Below are 18,405 nucleotides of genomic sequence, written 5' to 3'. Positions count from 1 at the left end.
ATATATAGAGTACTGCACACACTACAATTACTGAGGTTTAAATATATAGAGCACTGCACACACTACAATCACTGAGGTTTAAATATATAGAGTACAGCACACACTACAATCACTGAGGTTTAAATATATAGAGTACTGCACATACTACAATTACTGAGGTTTAAATATATAGAGTACAGCACACACTACAATTACTGAGGTTTAGATATGGTACAGCAGACACTACAATTACTGAGGTTTAAATATTGGAGTACTGCACACTACAATTACTGAGGTTTAAATATGATGAGTACTGCACACACTACAATTACTGAGGTTTAAATCTCTCGAGTACCACACTTTGATGCACTGTACTACTGAGGTTTAAATATATAGAGTACTGCACACACTACAATTACTGAGGTTTAAATATGATCTTTACTGCACACACTACAATTACTGAGGTTTAAATATGGAGGACAGCACACCTACGGTTACTGAGGTTTAAATATATAGAGTACTGCACAGCACTACAATTACTGAGGTTTAAATATATAGAGTACAGCACACTACAATTACTGAGGTTTAAATATATAGACAGCACACACTACAATTACTGAGGTTTAAATGGTACTGCACACACTACAATTACTGAGGTTTAAAATATAGCGTACTGCACACACTACAATCACTGAGGTTTAAATATATAGAGTACAGGACTACAATCACTGAGGTTTAAATATATGAGTACTGCACATACTACAATTACTGAGGTTTAAATATATAGAGTACAGCACACACTACAATTACTGAGGTTTAGATATATAGAGTACAGCACACACTACAATTACTGAGGTTTAAATATCATCTCACTTAGTTTTACAATTTTGAGTTTAAATTATTTACTGCACACACTACAATTACTGAGGTTTAAATATATAGAGTACTGCACACTACTACTGAGGTTTAAATATATAGAGTACTGCCACTACAATTACTGAGGTTTAAATATATAGAGTACTGCACACACTACAATTACTGAGGTTTAAATATATAGAGGACAGCACACACTACAATTACTGAGGTTTAAATATATAGAGGACAGCACACACTACAATTACTGAGGTTTAAATAGGGAGGAGATGACAGCACACACTACAATTACTGAGGTTTAAATATATAGAGTACAGCACACACTACAATTACTGAGGTTTAAATATATAGAGTACTGCACACACTACAATTACTGAGGTTTTTAAACTATACAATTACTGAGGTTTAAATACTGTACACACACTACAATTACTGAGGTTTAAATATATAGAGTACTGCACACACTACAATTACTGAGGTTTAAATATATAGAGTACAGCACACACTACAATTACTGAGGTTTAAATATATAGAGTACTGCACACACTACAATTACTGAGGTTTAAATATATAGAGTACAGCACACACTACAATTACTGAGGTTTAAATATATAGAGTACAGCACACACTACAATTACTGAGGTTTAAATATATAGAGTACTGCACACACTACAATTACTGAGGTTTAAATATATAGAGTACAGCACACACTACAATTACTGAGGTTTAAATATATAGAGTACTGCACACACTACAATTACTGAGGTTTAAATATATAGAGTACAGCACACACTACAATTACTGAGGTTTAAATATATAGAGTACAGCACACACTACAATTACTGAGGTTTAAATATATAGAGTACTGCACACACTACAATTACTGAGATGTAAATATATAGAGTACAGCACACACTACAATTACTGAGGTTTAAATATATAGAGTACTGCACACACTACAATTACTGAGGTTTAAATATATAGAGTACAGCACACACTACAATTACTGAGGTTTAAATATATAGAGTACTGCACACACTACAATTACTGAGATGTAAATATATAGAGTACAGCACACACTACAATTACTGAGGTTTAAAATAAGCTCAACTGGACACCTTAATGAGGCAGTGAATGAACTGAGAGAGAAAGCATGCAGGACATTCTACGCCATTAAAAATGAATTAAAATTTAAATACCTATTAAAATGTGTCTAAAACTAATTGAATGTGTCATTGAACCAATTGCACTTTATGGCAGGGAGGTGTGGGGTCCATTTGCAAAACAAGATTTCACCCAATGGGACAAACACCCCATTGAAACCCTGCATGCAGAGTTCTGTAAGATTCTTCTACCTGTCTAGAGGAAAACTACAAACAGTGAATGCAGGGCAGAATTAGGCCAATATCCACTAATAATAAAACGTTAAAAAACAGCAATTCAGTTTTGGAAACATGTAAAACACAGTGACCCTGTCATATCTTTACCAAACCCTGCAATGCCAAGAGCTGAGCAAAGAAAAGAGTCCACTCATCCAGCTGGTCCTGAGTTCACTAACCTGTTCTACTAACACACTGAAGTCTCAGTCCCCTCATCCAGCTGGTCCTGGGGCTGAGTTCACAAACCTGTTCTACTAACACACTGAAGCCTCAGTCCCCTCATCCAGCTGGTCCTGGGGCTGAGTTCACTAACCTGTTCTACTAACACACTGAACCCTCAGGACCAGAACATCCAATCAATCAGAATAAAACAAATTATAACAGTCTAAACAAAACTATATCGCTTATTGGGAAACACAAGCACAAAGTAAAATTCAGTTCTATCTGGCAAACTATTTGACCATGGTTACTGATCAAAACCTTAGAAAAACCTTGACAAAGTACAGGCTCAGTGAGCACAGCCTTGCCATTGAGAAGGGTAGACACAGGCTCCCTGTAGAGGAAAGGCTGTGCAACCACTGCACAACAGCAGAACCTGAGACAGAGCTGCATTTCCTGACTAAATGTAAAAAATGTCAAAGACCTCTCTGGTGAGAGTAGGCTTCCCGTCCTGTTGGGGGAGGACGCAGAGAGCTGTGGGTTGGCAGCGCGCTACATTGCTACCTGCTATAAAATGACGGCCAGTGTCTGACAGACCAACCAGCCTGCACACTCTCGTATCCTCTCCTGCTGACTCCGTCTGCCCGCCTGTCTACCCATCCTCTCCTGCTGACTCCGTCTGCCCGCCTGTCTACCCATCCTCTCCTGCTGACTCCGTCTGTCTACCCATCCTCTCCTGCTGACTCCGTCTGCCCGTCTGTCTACCCATCCATCCGTCTACTCATCCGTCCATCCAGATAGACAGACAGACGGGTAAACAGACAGACGGACGGGCAAACGGATGGGTAGACAGATGGATGGGCACACGGATGGATGGATGGGTAGACGGACAGACAGACGGGAGGATGGGTAGACAGATGGATGGGTAGACGGACAGATGGACATACAGATGGACAGAGCAGGCGGATGGATGGAAGCAGCTAAGGCTTTTAGAGCTCTCTGATCACTCGGTGAGGTCATCAGCAGCCAGGCTACAACACCGCTAATGAATGGAGAAAGGGCTGATGTCAGACCAGTGGTGTGTGTGTGTGTGTGTGTGTGTGTGTGTGTAGCCTGTAGCTGGTTGTTCAGCAGGATTACACAGTGACTGGTTCCCATTTTATCCATCCTCTCAGATGGGAGAAGAGGTGATGTAGAGTCCTGAAGAAAGGTTCTAGTTCAACCAAATTCACCTACCTACATATCCACCCATTCACCAACCTACCTACCAACCAATCCATCTACCCATCCATCCACCTACCCATCCATCCATCTACCCATCCACCTACCCATCCATCCACCTACCCATCCATCCATCCACCCACCCATCCATCCACCTACCCATCCATCCATCCATCCATCTGCCCATCCATCCATCTACCCATTCACCCACCCACCCACCCACCCATCCATCAACCTACCCATCCATCATCACTAGAACAGACCTCTCCATTCAAGTCAATGAAGCGGGACTCTAACCCGGAAGTTTATAAGAAATCCCACTACGCCCTCTGATGACCCATCAAACAGGCAAAGCTCCAATATAGGACAAAGATGGAATCGTACTACACCGGCTCCGATGCTCGTCGGATGTGGCAGGGCTTGAAAATTATTACAGACTACAAAGGGAAGCACAGCCACAAGCTGCCCAGTGACACGAAATAACCAGACAAGCTAAACTACTTCTATAAACAGAGGCAAGTAACACTGAAACATGCATGAGAGCACCAGCTGTTCCGGACGACTGTGTGATCATGCTCTCTATTGCACTCCACACTGCCCTTTCACACCTGGACATAAGAAACACCTATGTGAGAATGCTATTCATTGACTACAGCTCAGCCTTCAACCCCATAGTGACCTCAAAGCTCATCACTAAGCTAAGGACCCTGGGTCTAAACACCTCCCTCTGCAACTGGATCCTGGACTTCCTGACGGGTCCCCCCCTGGTGGTAAAGGTGGGGAACAACACATCCGCCACGCTGATCATCATCTCATCACCTCCTCAGGGGTGCACGCTCAAGTCCCCTCTTGTACTCCCTGTTCACTCAGGACTGCATGGCCAGGCATGACTCCAACACCATCATCAAGTTTTCCGATGACACAACAGTGGTAGGCCTGATCACCGAGAACGATGAGACAGCCTATAGGGAGGAGGTCAGAGACTTGGCCGTGTGGTGCCAGGGCAACAACCTCTCCCTCAATGTGATCAAGACAAAGGAGATGATTGTGGACTACAGGAGAAGGAGGACCGAGCACAACCCCATTTTCATCGACGGGGCAGTAGTGGAACAGATTGAGAGTTTCAAGTTCCTTGGTGTCCACATCACCAACAAACTAGAATAGTCCAAAACACACCAAGACAGCCGTGAAGAAGAATGCATGAGAAAGCCTATTCCCCCTCAGGAGACTAAAAAGATTTGGCATGGGTCCTCAGATCCTCAAAAGGTTCTATAGCTGCACCATCGAGAGCATCCTGAGTGGTTGCATCACTGTCTGGTATGGCAACTGCTCGGCCTCCGACCGCAAGGCACTACCAGAGGGTAGTGTGTATGCCCCAGTACATCACTGGGGCCAAGCTTCCTGCCAACCAGGACCTCTATTCGGTGTTAGAGGAGGGCAATAACAATTGTCAAAGACTCCAGCCACCCTAGTGTCGTGGCTGAATCACAATTAGTTAGGTAACATAACAAGATGTTTTATCTTATCTTATTCTTGGACTATAATGTTGGCAGTTGCAGTTATGCCTTCTCAGCTAGTGCTCAGTCACTTGGGGCCCAGAGAGGGGAGAGGTCAGGCTTGTCTTCATATGTCAATGTATCTGTTAAACCACGTGATGCTATGAAGAATATCAGAAGGGGAGGAGGACAGAATGGAGGCTTGTCTTCTTATGGGAATGTGTCTGTAACTATTGTATGTCCCCTCTGAGGTTGCCCTTATCTTGATCTAGTATATGACCTAAGAGGCTCACTGTCTCCGTGAGCTTGTCCAGGAGAGATTTGATTTGAGATGAGGGTATTTAGAATTGCCAATTGATATATGCCATCGAATGAGGTAATGTTTTGGTCCTAAGTGGTACCAAGAACGAGATTAGAATCTCTCCTAAAGAGACCAAACTGAACAATGATTTATAGCTAATGCTGTGTGGCTATGGGATGCTCCTCTCTCAATTAAAAGTCTTCCTTTGTAATATTCCTAAGATCTGCTATTTGTCATGTGAGTTGAGAGGGGTGTGTCTGGGCTATAAATGTTACTAAGAATTGTTTTGTAAGGACTCTCAGAGAATTCATTTATAGACACTGAATTGATCTGAGAGTCACAGGGCTATGGTGAAGCTCATATATAATTAAAGATGGACTTTATAATATAACTCTGACTTGTGTGTGGTTTGCTCTCTCAATGTTTAGTAATACAGGAAATTACCACGAAATTACCACGACACTCGTCATGGACTGTTCTCTCTGCAAGCGGTACCGGAGAGCCAAGTCGAGGTCCAATAGGCTTCTTAAACAGTGAATTTATTTAGTCTTGCCTTATCTATGTTTTTACTTCACACTTAATTTAGATATTTTTCTTTAGTTCTTGAAGCATTGTTGGTTAATTAAGGGCTTGTAGATAAGCATTTCCCTGTCAAGTTTACACCTTTTGTATTTTACTGTGACAAATAAAAATATATTTGATTTGAGTAATGGAGAAGAAACTGGAAGCTATAAAAACAAAGAGAGTCACACACTCCATATGTATAGTAGCCTAGTGGTTAGAGTGTAGAGGTGGCAGGGTAGCCTAGTGGTTAGAGTGTAGAGGTGGCAGGTAGCCTAGTGGTTAGAGTGTAGAGGTGGCAGGTAGCCTAGTGGTTAGAGTGTGGTTAGAGTGGTTAGGCGGCAGGTAGCCTAGTGGTTAGTGCCTAGTGGTTAGAGTGTAGAGGTGTAGCGGCGGCAGGTAGCCTAGTGGTTAGAGTGTAGCGGCGGCAGGTAGCCTAGTGGTTAGAGTGTAGAGGTGGCAGGTAGCCTAGTGGTTAGAGTGGTTAGGAGGGGCAGGTAGCCTAGTGGTTAGAGTGTAGGGGCAGGTAGCTAGTGGTTAGAGGTAGCAGGTAGCCTAGTGGTTAGTAGGGGAAAGGCGGCCAGTGGTTAGGTAGGTAGCCTAGTGGTTAGAGCCTAGTGGTTAGGGGAGAGGCGGCAGGTAGCCTAGTGGTTAGAGGGGAGAGGCGGCAGGTAGCCTAGTGGTTAGATGGGAGAGGCGGCAGGTAGTCTAGTGGTTAGATGGGAGAGGCGGCAGGTAGTCTAGTGGTTAGAGGGGAGAGGTGGCAGGTAGCCTAGTGGTTAGAGTGTAGAGGCGGCAGGTCCCACAGTTGTGTCTAGTTGGCTGGAAGTCCTTTGGGTGGTGGACCATTCTTGATACACACAGGAAACTGTTAAGTGTGAAAAAGCCAGCAGCGTTGTAGTTCTTTACACAAACCGGTGTGCTTGGCACCTACTACCATATCCCGTTAAAAGGCACTTAAATATTTGGTCTTCTGAATGGCACATGTATACAATCCATGTCTCAATTGTCTCAAGGCTTAAAAATCCTTATTTAACCCGTCTCCTCCCCTTCATCTACACTGATTGAAGTGGATTTAACAAGTGACATCAATAAGGGATCATAGCTTTCACCTGGATTCACCTGGTCAGTCTATGTCCTGGAAAGAGCAGGTGTTCTTAATGTTTTGTGCAGTCAGTGTAGTTTCGTGTATGAACATGATGTAATCTGTCAGGGAAACAAAGAGAACAGTCCATTGGCTAATTAAAGTGTAGGAGATGTAACAGGCCTCCTCCAACAGGAACCCAGGTCTTTTTATAAACTGTCCAACTCCACATGATTGATTACACCAAACGATGCCGTCCCAAACACAGGTGGCTGGCTGGCAGGGTGCTGCTCTCGTTTGGTGTTTTAACCACTTCCTGTCTCCTCCTCTTAATCTATGATAAATAGCAGAGCAGAGGACACTGTAGCCTGGTTTCATATCTGTTTGTACCATCTTGCAAACTCCTAGTCATTGGATCTGACAACAAGACCGATCTGGCACCAGGCTAAGACAGTGAAACAGTGTTTCTGTTTTAAACACTTCCTCTCTCTCTCTCTTCCTGCTCTCTCCATGTTAATGTCTTGGCTCCGTCTGTCTAATCCACTGACACACTGCCTAACACGTTCACAGGATTGGCTAACGCGTGAGGTTCCTGGGGGGGGTCTCCACCGAGCAAATCTGATTTTAGTTTTAATGCACCATATGGCTGGAACAAAATTCTAAATCCATTTCATCCTGATGTGCCGTTCGGGCAATAGAATATATAAATACATATTTCTATATAAAGTATTGATTCAGGACTTAAAGGCGATGTTTTATTTGTGCTTCCCATGTATTTTAATGTGTATCCACCACCGTTCAAACGTTTCATCCGTGTTCCATTATTAAAGGGATCCGTGTTCCATTATTAAAGGGATCCGTGTTCCATTATTAAAGGGATCCGTGTTCCATTATTAAAGGGATCCGTGTTCCATTATTAAAGGGATCCGTGTTCCATTATTAAAGGGATCCGTGTTCCATTATTAAAGGGATCTGTGTTCCATTATTAAAGGGATCCGTGTTCCATTAAAGGGATCCGTGTTCCATTATTAAAGGGATCCGTGTTCCATTATTAAAGGGATCCGTGTTCCATTATTAAAGGGATCCGTGTTCCATTATTAAAGGGATCCGTGTTCCATTATTAAAGGGATCCGTGTTCCATTATTAAAGGGATCCGTGTTCCATTATTAAAGGGATCCGTGTTCCATTATTAAAGGGATCCGTGTTCCATTATTAAAGGGATCTGTGTTCCATGTCTATGTATACTACCTTTCAAAAGTTTTGGGTCATTTAGCAATGTCCTTGTTTTTGAAAGAAAAGCACATTTTTTTGACTATTAAAATAACATCAAATTGATCGGAAATACAGTGTAGGCATTGATAATGTTGTAAATGACTGTTGTAACTGGAAACGGCTGATTATTAATGGAATATCTACATAGGCGTACAGAGGCTCATTATCAGCAACCATCACTCCTGTGTTCCAATGGCACGTTGTGTTAGCTAATCCAAGTTCATCATTTTAAAAGGCTAGTTGATCATTGGAAAACCCTTTTGCAATTATGTTAGCACAGCTGAAAACTGTCGTGCTGATTAAAGAAGCAATAAGACTTTAGACTAGTTGAGTATCTGGAGCATCAGCATTTGTGGGTTCGATTACAGGCTCAAAATGGCCAAAAACAAAGATCTTTCTTCCCGAAACTCGTCAGTCTATTCTTGTCAAGAAACTGAAGACCTCGTACAACGCTGTGTACTACTCCCTTCACAGAACAGAGCAAACAGGCTCTAACCAGAATAGAAAGAGGAGAGGGAGGCCAACTGAGGAAGAGGACAAGTACATTAGTGTGTTTAGTTTGAGAAACAGACACCTCTCACAAGTCCTCAACTGGCAGCTTCATTAAATAGTACCGCAAAACAGCAGTCTCAACGTCAACAGTGAAGAGGCGACTCCGGGGTGCTGGCCTTCTAGGCAGAGTTGCAAAGAACAAGCCATATCTCAGACTGGCCAATAAAAAGAAAAGATAAAGATGGGCAAAAGAACACAGACACTGGACAGAGGAACGCTGCCTAGAAGGCCAACATCCCGGAGTCGCCTCTTCACTGTTGACGATGAGACTGGACAGAGGAACTCTGCCTAGATGGTCAGCATCCTGGAGTCGCCTCTTCACTGTTGACGATGAGACTGGACAGAGGAACTCAAATCAAATCAAATTTTATTTGTCACATACACATGGTTAGCAGATGTTAATGCGAGTGTAGCGAAATGCTTGTGCTTCTAGTTCCGACAATGCAGTAATAACGAGCAAGTAATCTAACTAACAATTCTGGAAAAAAAAAAAAAAAAAAACTACTGTCTTATACACAGTGTAAGGGGATAAAGAATATGTACATAAGGATATATGAATGAGTGATGGTACAGAGCAGCATAGGCAAGATACAGTAGATGATATCGAGTACAGTATATACATATGAGATAAGTATGTAAACCAAGTGGCATAGTTAAAGTGGCTAGTGATACATGTATTACATAAGGATGCAGTCGATGATATAGAGTACAGTATCAACGTATGCATATGAGATGAACAATGTAGGGTAAGTAACATTATATAAGGTAGCATTGTTTAAAGTGGCTAGTGATATATTTACATAATTTCCCATCAATTCCCATGATTAAAGTGGCTGGAGTAGAGTCAGTGTCATTGACAGTGTGTTGGCAGTAGCCACTCAATGTTAGTGGTGGCTGTTTAACAGTCTGATGGCCTTGAGATAGAAGCTGTTTTTCAGTCTCTCGGTCCCAGCTTTGATGCACCTGTACTGACCTCGCCTTCTGGATGACAGCGGGGTGAACAGGCAGTGGCTCGGGTGGTTGATGTCCTTGATGATCTTTATGGCCTTCCTGTAGCATCGGGTGGTGTAGGTGTCCTGGAGGGCAGGTAGTTTGCCCCCGGTGATGCGTTGTGCAGACCTCACTACCCTCTGGAGAGCCTTACGGTTGAGGGCGGTGCAGTTGCCATACCAGGCGGTGATACAGCCCGCCAGGATGCTCTCGATTGTGCATCTGTAGAAGTTTGTGAGTGCTTTTGGTGACAAGCCGAATTTCTTCAGCCTTCTGAGGTTGAAGAGGCGCTGCTGCGCCTTCCTCACGATGCTGTCTGTGTGAGTGGACCAATTCAGTTTGTCTGTGATGTGTATGCCGAGGAACTTAAAACTTGCTACCCTCTCCACTACTGTTCCATCGATGTGGATGGGGGTGTTCCCTCTGCTGTTTCCTGAAGTCCACAATCATCTCCTTAGTTTTGTTGACGTTGAGTGTGAGGTTATTTTCCTGACACCACACTCCGAGGGCCCTCACCTCCTCCCTGTAGGCCGTCTCGTCGTTGTTGGTAATCAAGCCTACCACTGTTGTGTCGTCCGCAAACTTGATGATTGAGTTGGAGGCGTGCATGGCCACGCAGTCGTGGGTGAACAGGGAGTACAGGAGGGGGCTCAGAACGCACCCTTGTGGGGCCCCAGTGTTGAGGATCAGCGGGGAGGAGATGTTGTTGCCTACCCTCACCACCTGGGGGCGGCCCGTCAGGAAGTCCAGTACCCAGTTGCACAGGGCGGGGTCGAGACCCAGGGTCTCGAGCTTGATGACGAGCTTGGAGGGTACTATGGTGTTGAATGCCGAGCTGTAGTCGATGAACAGCATTCTCACATAGGTATTCCTCTTGTCCAGATGGGTTAGGGCAGTGTGCAGTGTGGTTGAGATTGCATCGTCTGTGGACCTATTTGGGCGGTAAGCAAATTGGAGTGGGTCAAGGGTGTCAGGTAGGGTGGAGGTGATATGGTCCTTGACTAGTCTCTCAAAGCACTTCATGATGACGGATGTGAGTGCTACGGGCGGTAGTCGTTTAGCTCAGTTACCTTAGCTTTCTTGGGAACAGGAACAATGGTGGCCCTCTTGAAGCATGTGGGAACAGCAGACTGGTATAGGGATTGGTTGAATATGTCCGTAAACACACCGGCCAGCTGGTCTGCGCATGCTCTGAGGGCGCGGCTGGGGATGCCGTCTGGGCCTGCAGCCTTGCGAGGGTTAACACGTTTAAATGTCTTACTCACTTCGGCTGCAGTGAAGGAGAGACCGCATGATTCCGTTGCAGGCCGTGTCAGTGGCACTGTATTGTCCTCAAAGCGGGCAAAAAGTTATTTAGTCTGCCTGGGAGCAAGACATCCTGGTCCGTGACTGGGCTGGGTTTCTTCCTGTAGTCCGTGATTGACTGTAGACCCTGCCACATACCTCTTGTGTCTGAGCCGTTGAATTGAGATTCTACTTTGTCTCTGTACTGGCGCTTAGCTTGTTTGATAGCCTTGCGGAGGGAATAGCTGCACTGTTTGTATTCAGTCATGTTACCAGACACCTTGCCCTGATTAAAAGCAGTGGTTCGTGCCTTCAGTTTCACACGAATGCTGCCATCAATCCACGGTTTCTGGTTAGGGAATGTTTTAATCGTTGCTATGGGAACGACATCTTCAACGCACGTTCTAATGAACTCGCACACCGTATCAGCGTATTCGTCAATGTTGTTGTCTGACGCAATACGAAACATCTCCCAGTCCACGTGATGGAAGCAGTCTTGGAGTGTGGAGTCAGCTTGGTCGGACCAGCGTTGGACAGACCTCAGCGTGGGAGCTTCTTGTTTTAGTTTCTGTCTGTAGGCAGGGATCAACAAAATGGAGTCGTGGTCAGCTTTTCCGAAAGGGGGCGGGGCAGGGCCTTATATGCGTCGCGGAAGTTAGAGTAACAATGATCCAGGGTCTTTCCACCCCTGGTTGCGCAATCAATATGCTGATAAAATTTAGGGAGTCTTGTTTTCAGATTAGCCTTGTTAAAATCCCCAGCTACAATGAATGCAGCCTCCGGATAAATCGTTTCCAGTTTGCAGAGAGTTAAATAAAGTTCGTTCAGAGCCATCGATGTGTCTGCTTGGGGGATATATACGGCTGTGATTATAATCGAAGAGAATTCTCTTGGTAGATAATGCGGTCTACATTTGATTGTGAGGAATTCTAAATCAGGTGAACAGAAGGATTTGAGTTCCTGTATGTTTCCTTCATCACACCATGTCACGTTGGCCATAAGGCATACGCCCCCGCCCGTCTTCTTACCAGAGAGATGTTTGTTTCTGTCGGCGCGATGCGTGGAGAAACCCGCTGGCTGCACCGCTTCGGATTGCGTCTCTCCGGTGAGCCATGTTTCCGTGAAGCAGAGAACGTTACAGTCTCTGATGTCCCTCTGGAATGCTACCCTTGCTCGGATTTCATCAACCTTGTTGTCAAGAGACTGGACATTGGCAAGAAGAATGCTAGGGAGTGGTGCACGATGTGCCCGTCTCCGGAGTCTGACCAGAAGACCGCTTCGTTTCCCTCTTTTTCTGAGTCGTTTTTTTTTTTGGTCGCTGCATGTGATCCACTCGGTTACACTGGTTGTAAGGCAGAACTCAGGATCCGCATCGCGAAAAACATATTCTTGGTCGTACTGATGGTGAGTTGACGCTGATCTTATATTCAGTAGTTCTTGTCGTCTGTATGTAAAGAAACCTAAGATGACCTGGGGTACTAGTGTAAGAAATAACACGTAAAAAAACAAACTGCATAGTTTCCTAGGAACGCGAAGCGAGGCGGCCATCTCTGTCGGCGCCGGAAGTACAATTTGCCTAGATGGTCAGCATCCCGGAGTCGCCTCTTCACTGTTGACGATGAGACTGGACAGAGGAAATCTGCCTAGACGGTCAGCATCCCGGAGTCGCCTCTTCACTGTTGATGATGAGACTGGTGTTTTGCAGGTACTATTTAATTAACTTTTCTTTCAAAGTGACCCCAAACTTTTGAACGGTAGTGTATATTTAGGCATAATGTGTACATTTGTGTTGTATATATTTTATTTAACCATTAATTTACCAGGTAAATTGCCTGAGAACACACTCTCATTTGCAGCAACGACCTGGGGAATAGTTACAGGGGAGAGGAGGTGGGTGAATGAGCCAATTGTAAACGGAGGATTATTAGGTGGCCATGTTATAGTATGAGGGCCAGATTGTAAGAGAGACCTAGGTTTCAATAACTTTTCCCATGTTAAAATAAAGGTTAAATAAAACTAAAATAATATGAATGTATAATGCTATAGTTAAGCAATAAGGCCAGAGGGGGTGTGGAACTGTGTGGACTAAGGGATGTTTGTAGGCATGAGGCAACGCCCTTCGCCGTGGTACATTGGCCATATTCCACAAACCCCAGAGGTGCCCTATTGCTACTATAAACTGGTTACCAATGTAATTAGGGCAGAACAAATACAGGTTTTGTCATACCTGTGGTATACGGTCTGATATACCAATCAGCATTCAGGGCTCGAACCACCCTGTTTATAATGTCTGATATACCACAGCTTTCAGCCGATCGGCATTCAGGACCCAAACCACCTGGTTAATAATTATAGTTATAATATCCTCACATCACACTCCCTGTAGTGTCAGCCCTGTCAAGAGAGAGAGAACACTCCCTGTAATGTCAGCCCTGTCAAGAGAGAGAGAACACTCCCTGTAATGTCAGCCCTGTCAAGAGAGAGAGAGAACACTCCCTGTAATGTCAGCCCTGTCAAGAGAGAGAGAGAACACTCCCTGTAATGTCAGCCCTGTCAAGAGAGAGAGAGAACACTCCCTGTAATGTCAGCCCTGTCAAGAGAGAGAGAACACTCCCTGTAATGTCAGCCCTGTCAAGAGAGAGAGAGAACACTCCCTGTAATGTCAGCCCTGTCAAGAGAGAGAGAGAACACTCCCTGTAATGTCAGCCCTGTCAAGAGAGAGAGAGAACACTCCCTGTAATGTCAGCCCTGTCAAGAGAGAGAGAACACTCCCTGTAATGTCAGCCCTGTCAAGAGAGAGAGAGAACACTCCCTGTAATGTCAGCCCTGTCAAGAGAGAGAGAGAACACTCCCTGTAATGTCAGCCCTGTCAAGAGAGAGAGAGAGAACACTCCCTGTAGTGTCAGCCCTGTCGAGAGAGAAACACTCCCTGTAATGTCAGCACTGTCAAGAGAGAGAGAGAACACTCCCTGTAGTATCAGCCCTGTCAGAGAGAGAGAGAACACTCCCTGTAATGTCAGCCCTATCAAGAGAGAGAGAGAACACTCCCTGTAATGTCAGCCCTGTCAAGAGAGAGAGAGAAACACTCCCTGTAATGTCAGCCCTGTCAAAAAGAGAGAGAACACTCCCTGTAATGTCAGCCCTGTCAAGAGAGAGAGAACACTCCCTGTAGTATCAGCCCTGTCAAGAGAGAGAGAGAACACTCCCTGTAATGTCAGCCCTGTCAAGAGAGAGAGAACACTCCCTGTAATGTCAGCCCTGTCAAGAGAGAGAGAACACTCCCTGTAGTATCAGCCCTGTCAAGAGAGAGAGAGAAACACTCCCTGTAATGTCAGCCCTGTCAAAAGAGAGAGAGAACACTCCCTGTAATGTCAGCCCTGTCAAGAGAGAGAGAACACTCCCTGTAGTATCAGCCCTGTCAAGAGAGAGAGAACACTCCCTGTAATGTCAGCCCTGTCAAGAGAGAGAGAACACTCCCTGTAATGTCAGCCCTGTCAAGAGAGAGAGAGAACACTCCCTGTAATGTCAGCCCTGTCAAGAGAGAGAGAGAACACTCCCTGTAATGTCAGCCCTGTCAAGAGAGAGAGAGAACACTCCCTGTAATGTCAGCCCTGATTGGCTCAAACACATGAAGACATTTTTATGGAAATAAATTCCACAAATTAACTTTCACCCCACTACCACTATCAGAAGGAGACTAGACATCTACCACCCCACTATCAAATTAGAGACATAAAGGAGACATCTACCACCCCACTATCACTTTCAGATTAGAGACATAAAGGAGACTCAACATCTACCACCCCACTATCTACCACCCCACTATCTACCACCCCACTATCTACCACCCCACTATCTACCACCCCACTATCAGATTAGAGCCATAAATGAGACTAGACATCTACCACCCCACTATCAGATTAGAGCCATAAATGAGACTAGACATCTACCACCCCACTATCAGATTAGAGCCATAAATGAGACTAGACATCTACCACCCCACTATCAGATTAGAGCCATAAATGAGACTAGACATCTACCACCCCACTATCAGATTAGAGCCATAAATGAGACTAGACATCTACCACCCCACTATCTACCACCCCACTACCAAAACAAAAGTGATTTCTGTTCTCATCATTAAATTATTTACCCTTTATATCTAAAAATGACCATATACACACTGATCATTTGAAGCAAAACTATTACTGATGGTGAACCTGAACAATCAAAATGTTTTGTAAACCCAGTTCAGCAGGTATTGACAGATGAGCGTCTCCAGTAGTTGACCTTTATTACAGATCACAATAACCTAACAAATGTCATACAGTATCAGTCAAGGTTTTTTCTTAGTTTAAAAAAAAACTATTTTCGACATTGTAGAATAATAATAACAATAATAAAACTGATGTAGTAACCAAAGAAAGTGTTAAACAAATCAAATATATTTTAGAATCTTCAACGTAGTCACCCTTTTCCTTGATGACAGCTTTGCACACTCTCGGCATTCCTCAACCAGCTTCATGAGGTAGTCACCTGGAATGCATTTCAATTAACATGCGTCTCTTGTTCAAAGTTAATTTGTGGATTTTATTTCCATAAAAATGTCTTCATGTGTTTGAGCCAATCAGTTGTGTTGTGACAAGGTAGGGGTGGTATACAGAAGACAGCCCTATTTGGTTAAAGACCAAGTCCATATTATGGCAAGAACAGCTCAAATAGGCAAAGAGAAACAACAGTCCATCATTACTTTAAGACATGAATGTCAATCAATCTGGAAAATGTAAAGAACTTTGAAAGTTTTTTCAAGTGCAGTCGCAAAAACCATCGAGCACTAAAATGAAACTGGCTCTCATGAGGACCGCCACAGGAATGGAAGACCCAGAGTTACCTCTGCTGCAGAGGATAAGATCATTAGAGTTAACTGCACCTCAGATTACAGCCCAAATAAATGCTTCACAGAGTTCAAATAACAGACATCTCAATATCAACTGTTCAGAGGAGACTGCGTGAATCAGGACTTCATGGTCAAATTGCTGCAAAGAAAACACTACTAAAGGACACCAATAATAAGAAGAGACTTGCTTGGGCCAAGAAACACGAGCAATGGACATTAGACCGGTGGAAATCTGTCCTTTGGTCTAATGTCTTTGTGAGACGCAGAGTAGGTGAATGGATGATCTCTGCATGTGTGGTTCCCACTGTGAAGCATGGAGGAGGAGGTGGGATGGTGGTGCTTTGCTGGTGACACTGTCAGTGATCTACTTAGAATTCAAGGCACACTTAACCAGCATGGCTACCACAGCATTATGCAGCAATACGCCATCCCATCTGGGTTGGACTTAGTGAAGCGGTGACTAGTGTTGTGATCTGCATGAGTCATATACCTGAATATGTTGTTGAATGATCTGCATGGACCATATAGCTGAATATGTTGTTGAATGATCTGCATGGGCCATATACCTGAGTATGTTGTTGAATGATCTGCATGGGCCATATACCTGAATATGTTGATGAATGATCTGCATGGACCATATACCTGAATATGGTGTTGAATGATCTGCATGGGCCATATACCTGAATATGTTGATGAATGATCTGCATGGACCATATAGCTGAATATGTTGTTGAATGATCTGCATGGACCATATAGCTGAATATGTTGTTGAATGATCTGCATGGACCATATAGCTGAATATGGTGTTGAATGATCTGCATGGGCCATATAGCTTTAGCCTTTTTTTTTTTTTATAACGGAAACTCTGGCATCTAATTATTTTTAAAAGCCTAATGTTCTCGTGTCTTTCCGTTCGATATGAATGTGACTTCAGTTTTACGCATCCTGACTTACTTCCGCTGAGCTCTTTATCTCAGAAAGTTTTACGTTTTTTTTTTTTATAACCTACAAATATGTCAGGCCTAAAGGGAATGATGAGAGAGAGAGAGAACAAACAATAGCAAGACAGAAACATGTAATGAGTAAGTTTGAACAGAGTTGAACAAAGCTTTAGTCTAATAGAAGGAATGCATCCCTCCTCCTTGCCGTTGTGAACCAAACAGCCAAAAGCCAAATCCTACAAATTAAATGTCATAAAAGCATTAGGGCAAATTAAAGTTATGAGGCTCTAACGTCAGCATCTATAGAGACACAGCTTTGTTTTAAATCACAAATATTACAGGCAACAACAAAGTTAAATTGAGCAAAACAAATTCAAGTTGGAAAAATCGAAAGATAAATCAAAAAGAAGAAATGAAGGGTAAATTGGTATGTTAGAATATTATTGTACAGCCTACCTACAACACATAGAATCCTAGACCTAATGAAACAGGAAGATGAGGTGAAAACGGTTATTATTGAAATTAAGGATCCTGTTCTGGGGACAGCAGAATTGCGTGGTCTATAGCCAGGCCCTTGATGATTTATCCAACCCCATCACACGACGCACAGCCAGCGAGCCTCCTTCACTGTCACTTGCTCTATTCTGCACACATCGGCACACACAGACACACTCTTTCCTGTCACAGCTCCAAGAAAAGATTTGGCTTCAAAATATATGTCATAATTCCTTCCCGGAACCGAGCTCACGGTCAAAACGTTTTTGTGATTGTTTTAAATACATTTTTAGTTGGCTGCTACGGGCGATAAGATCGTATATCAGGCGATTGTACAAGTACAGAATCATTAGGGTACAGCCCAAACCTGGTTGACACCCCTCTCATACCTTTGTCCTCTGGTTTAAATTCCTTCATCTCAGGCAGTGACTCATAAAAGGTTAAAGTTAGCGGTTAGGGTCACAAGATTAGAGGTCAAGGTTTAACTCTTACCTTTGTACTCTGCTGTGAACTCCTTCATCTCAGGCGGCAGCGACTCGTAGAAGCGCTGCTCCCGGGTGATGAGTGGTTTACACACCGTGTGGTCGTCGTAGCGCATCATACTGGTGTGTCCTCCCACCTGGTGTACGAAGGGTTCTAGAGGCACCCCTCCACACCGCCTGCCCCCCAGCCCCAGGCCTGTCCCAAACCCCAGCCCTAACCCTGCCTGGGCCCCCAGCCCTAACCCTGCCTGGCCCCCCAGCCCTAAACCTGCCTGGCCCCCCAGCCCTAACCCTGCCTGGCCCACCAGTCCTAACCCTGCCTGGCCCTGGCCCAGTGCCCCAAGCCCTAGCCCTGCCTGGCCCCCAGCCCTAGCCCTGCCTGGCCCCCCAGCCCTAGCCCTACCTGGCCCCCCAGCCCTAGCCCTGCCTGGCTCGCTCC

The 18,405-nt window shown here is 44.3% G+C and overlaps 1 protein-coding gene across 1 annotated transcript in view; it reads right to left on the bottom strand.

Annotated features, from left to right (window-relative positions):
- LOC112241649 (inositol hexakisphosphate kinase 1) overlaps window positions 1–18,405 on the bottom strand; it is a 105,782-nt gene that overhangs the window by 31,788 nt on the left and 55,589 nt on the right. The window contains exons 2-3 of the mRNA XM_042329678.1: window positions 18,389–18,405; window positions 17,977–18,143 (exon numbers count right to left, since the gene is read on the bottom strand). The exon at window positions 18,389–18,405 is cut by the window's right edge and continues 228 nt beyond it. Of these exons, the coding sequence (XP_042185612.1) occupies window positions 17,977–18,143; window positions 18,389–18,405 (184 nt within the window). The remainder of the gene's footprint in view (window positions 1–17,976; window positions 18,144–18,388) is intronic.

This window comes from Oncorhynchus tshawytscha, linkage group LG02, assembly GCF_018296145.1.
Source record: "Oncorhynchus tshawytscha isolate Ot180627B linkage group LG02, Otsh_v2.0, whole genome shotgun sequence".
NCBI lineage: Eukaryota > Metazoa > Chordata > Actinopteri > Salmoniformes > Salmonidae > Oncorhynchus > Oncorhynchus tshawytscha.
The sequence above is the reverse complement of the archived record's forward strand: the minus strand, read 5'-3'. Positions and strand labels throughout refer to the sequence as shown.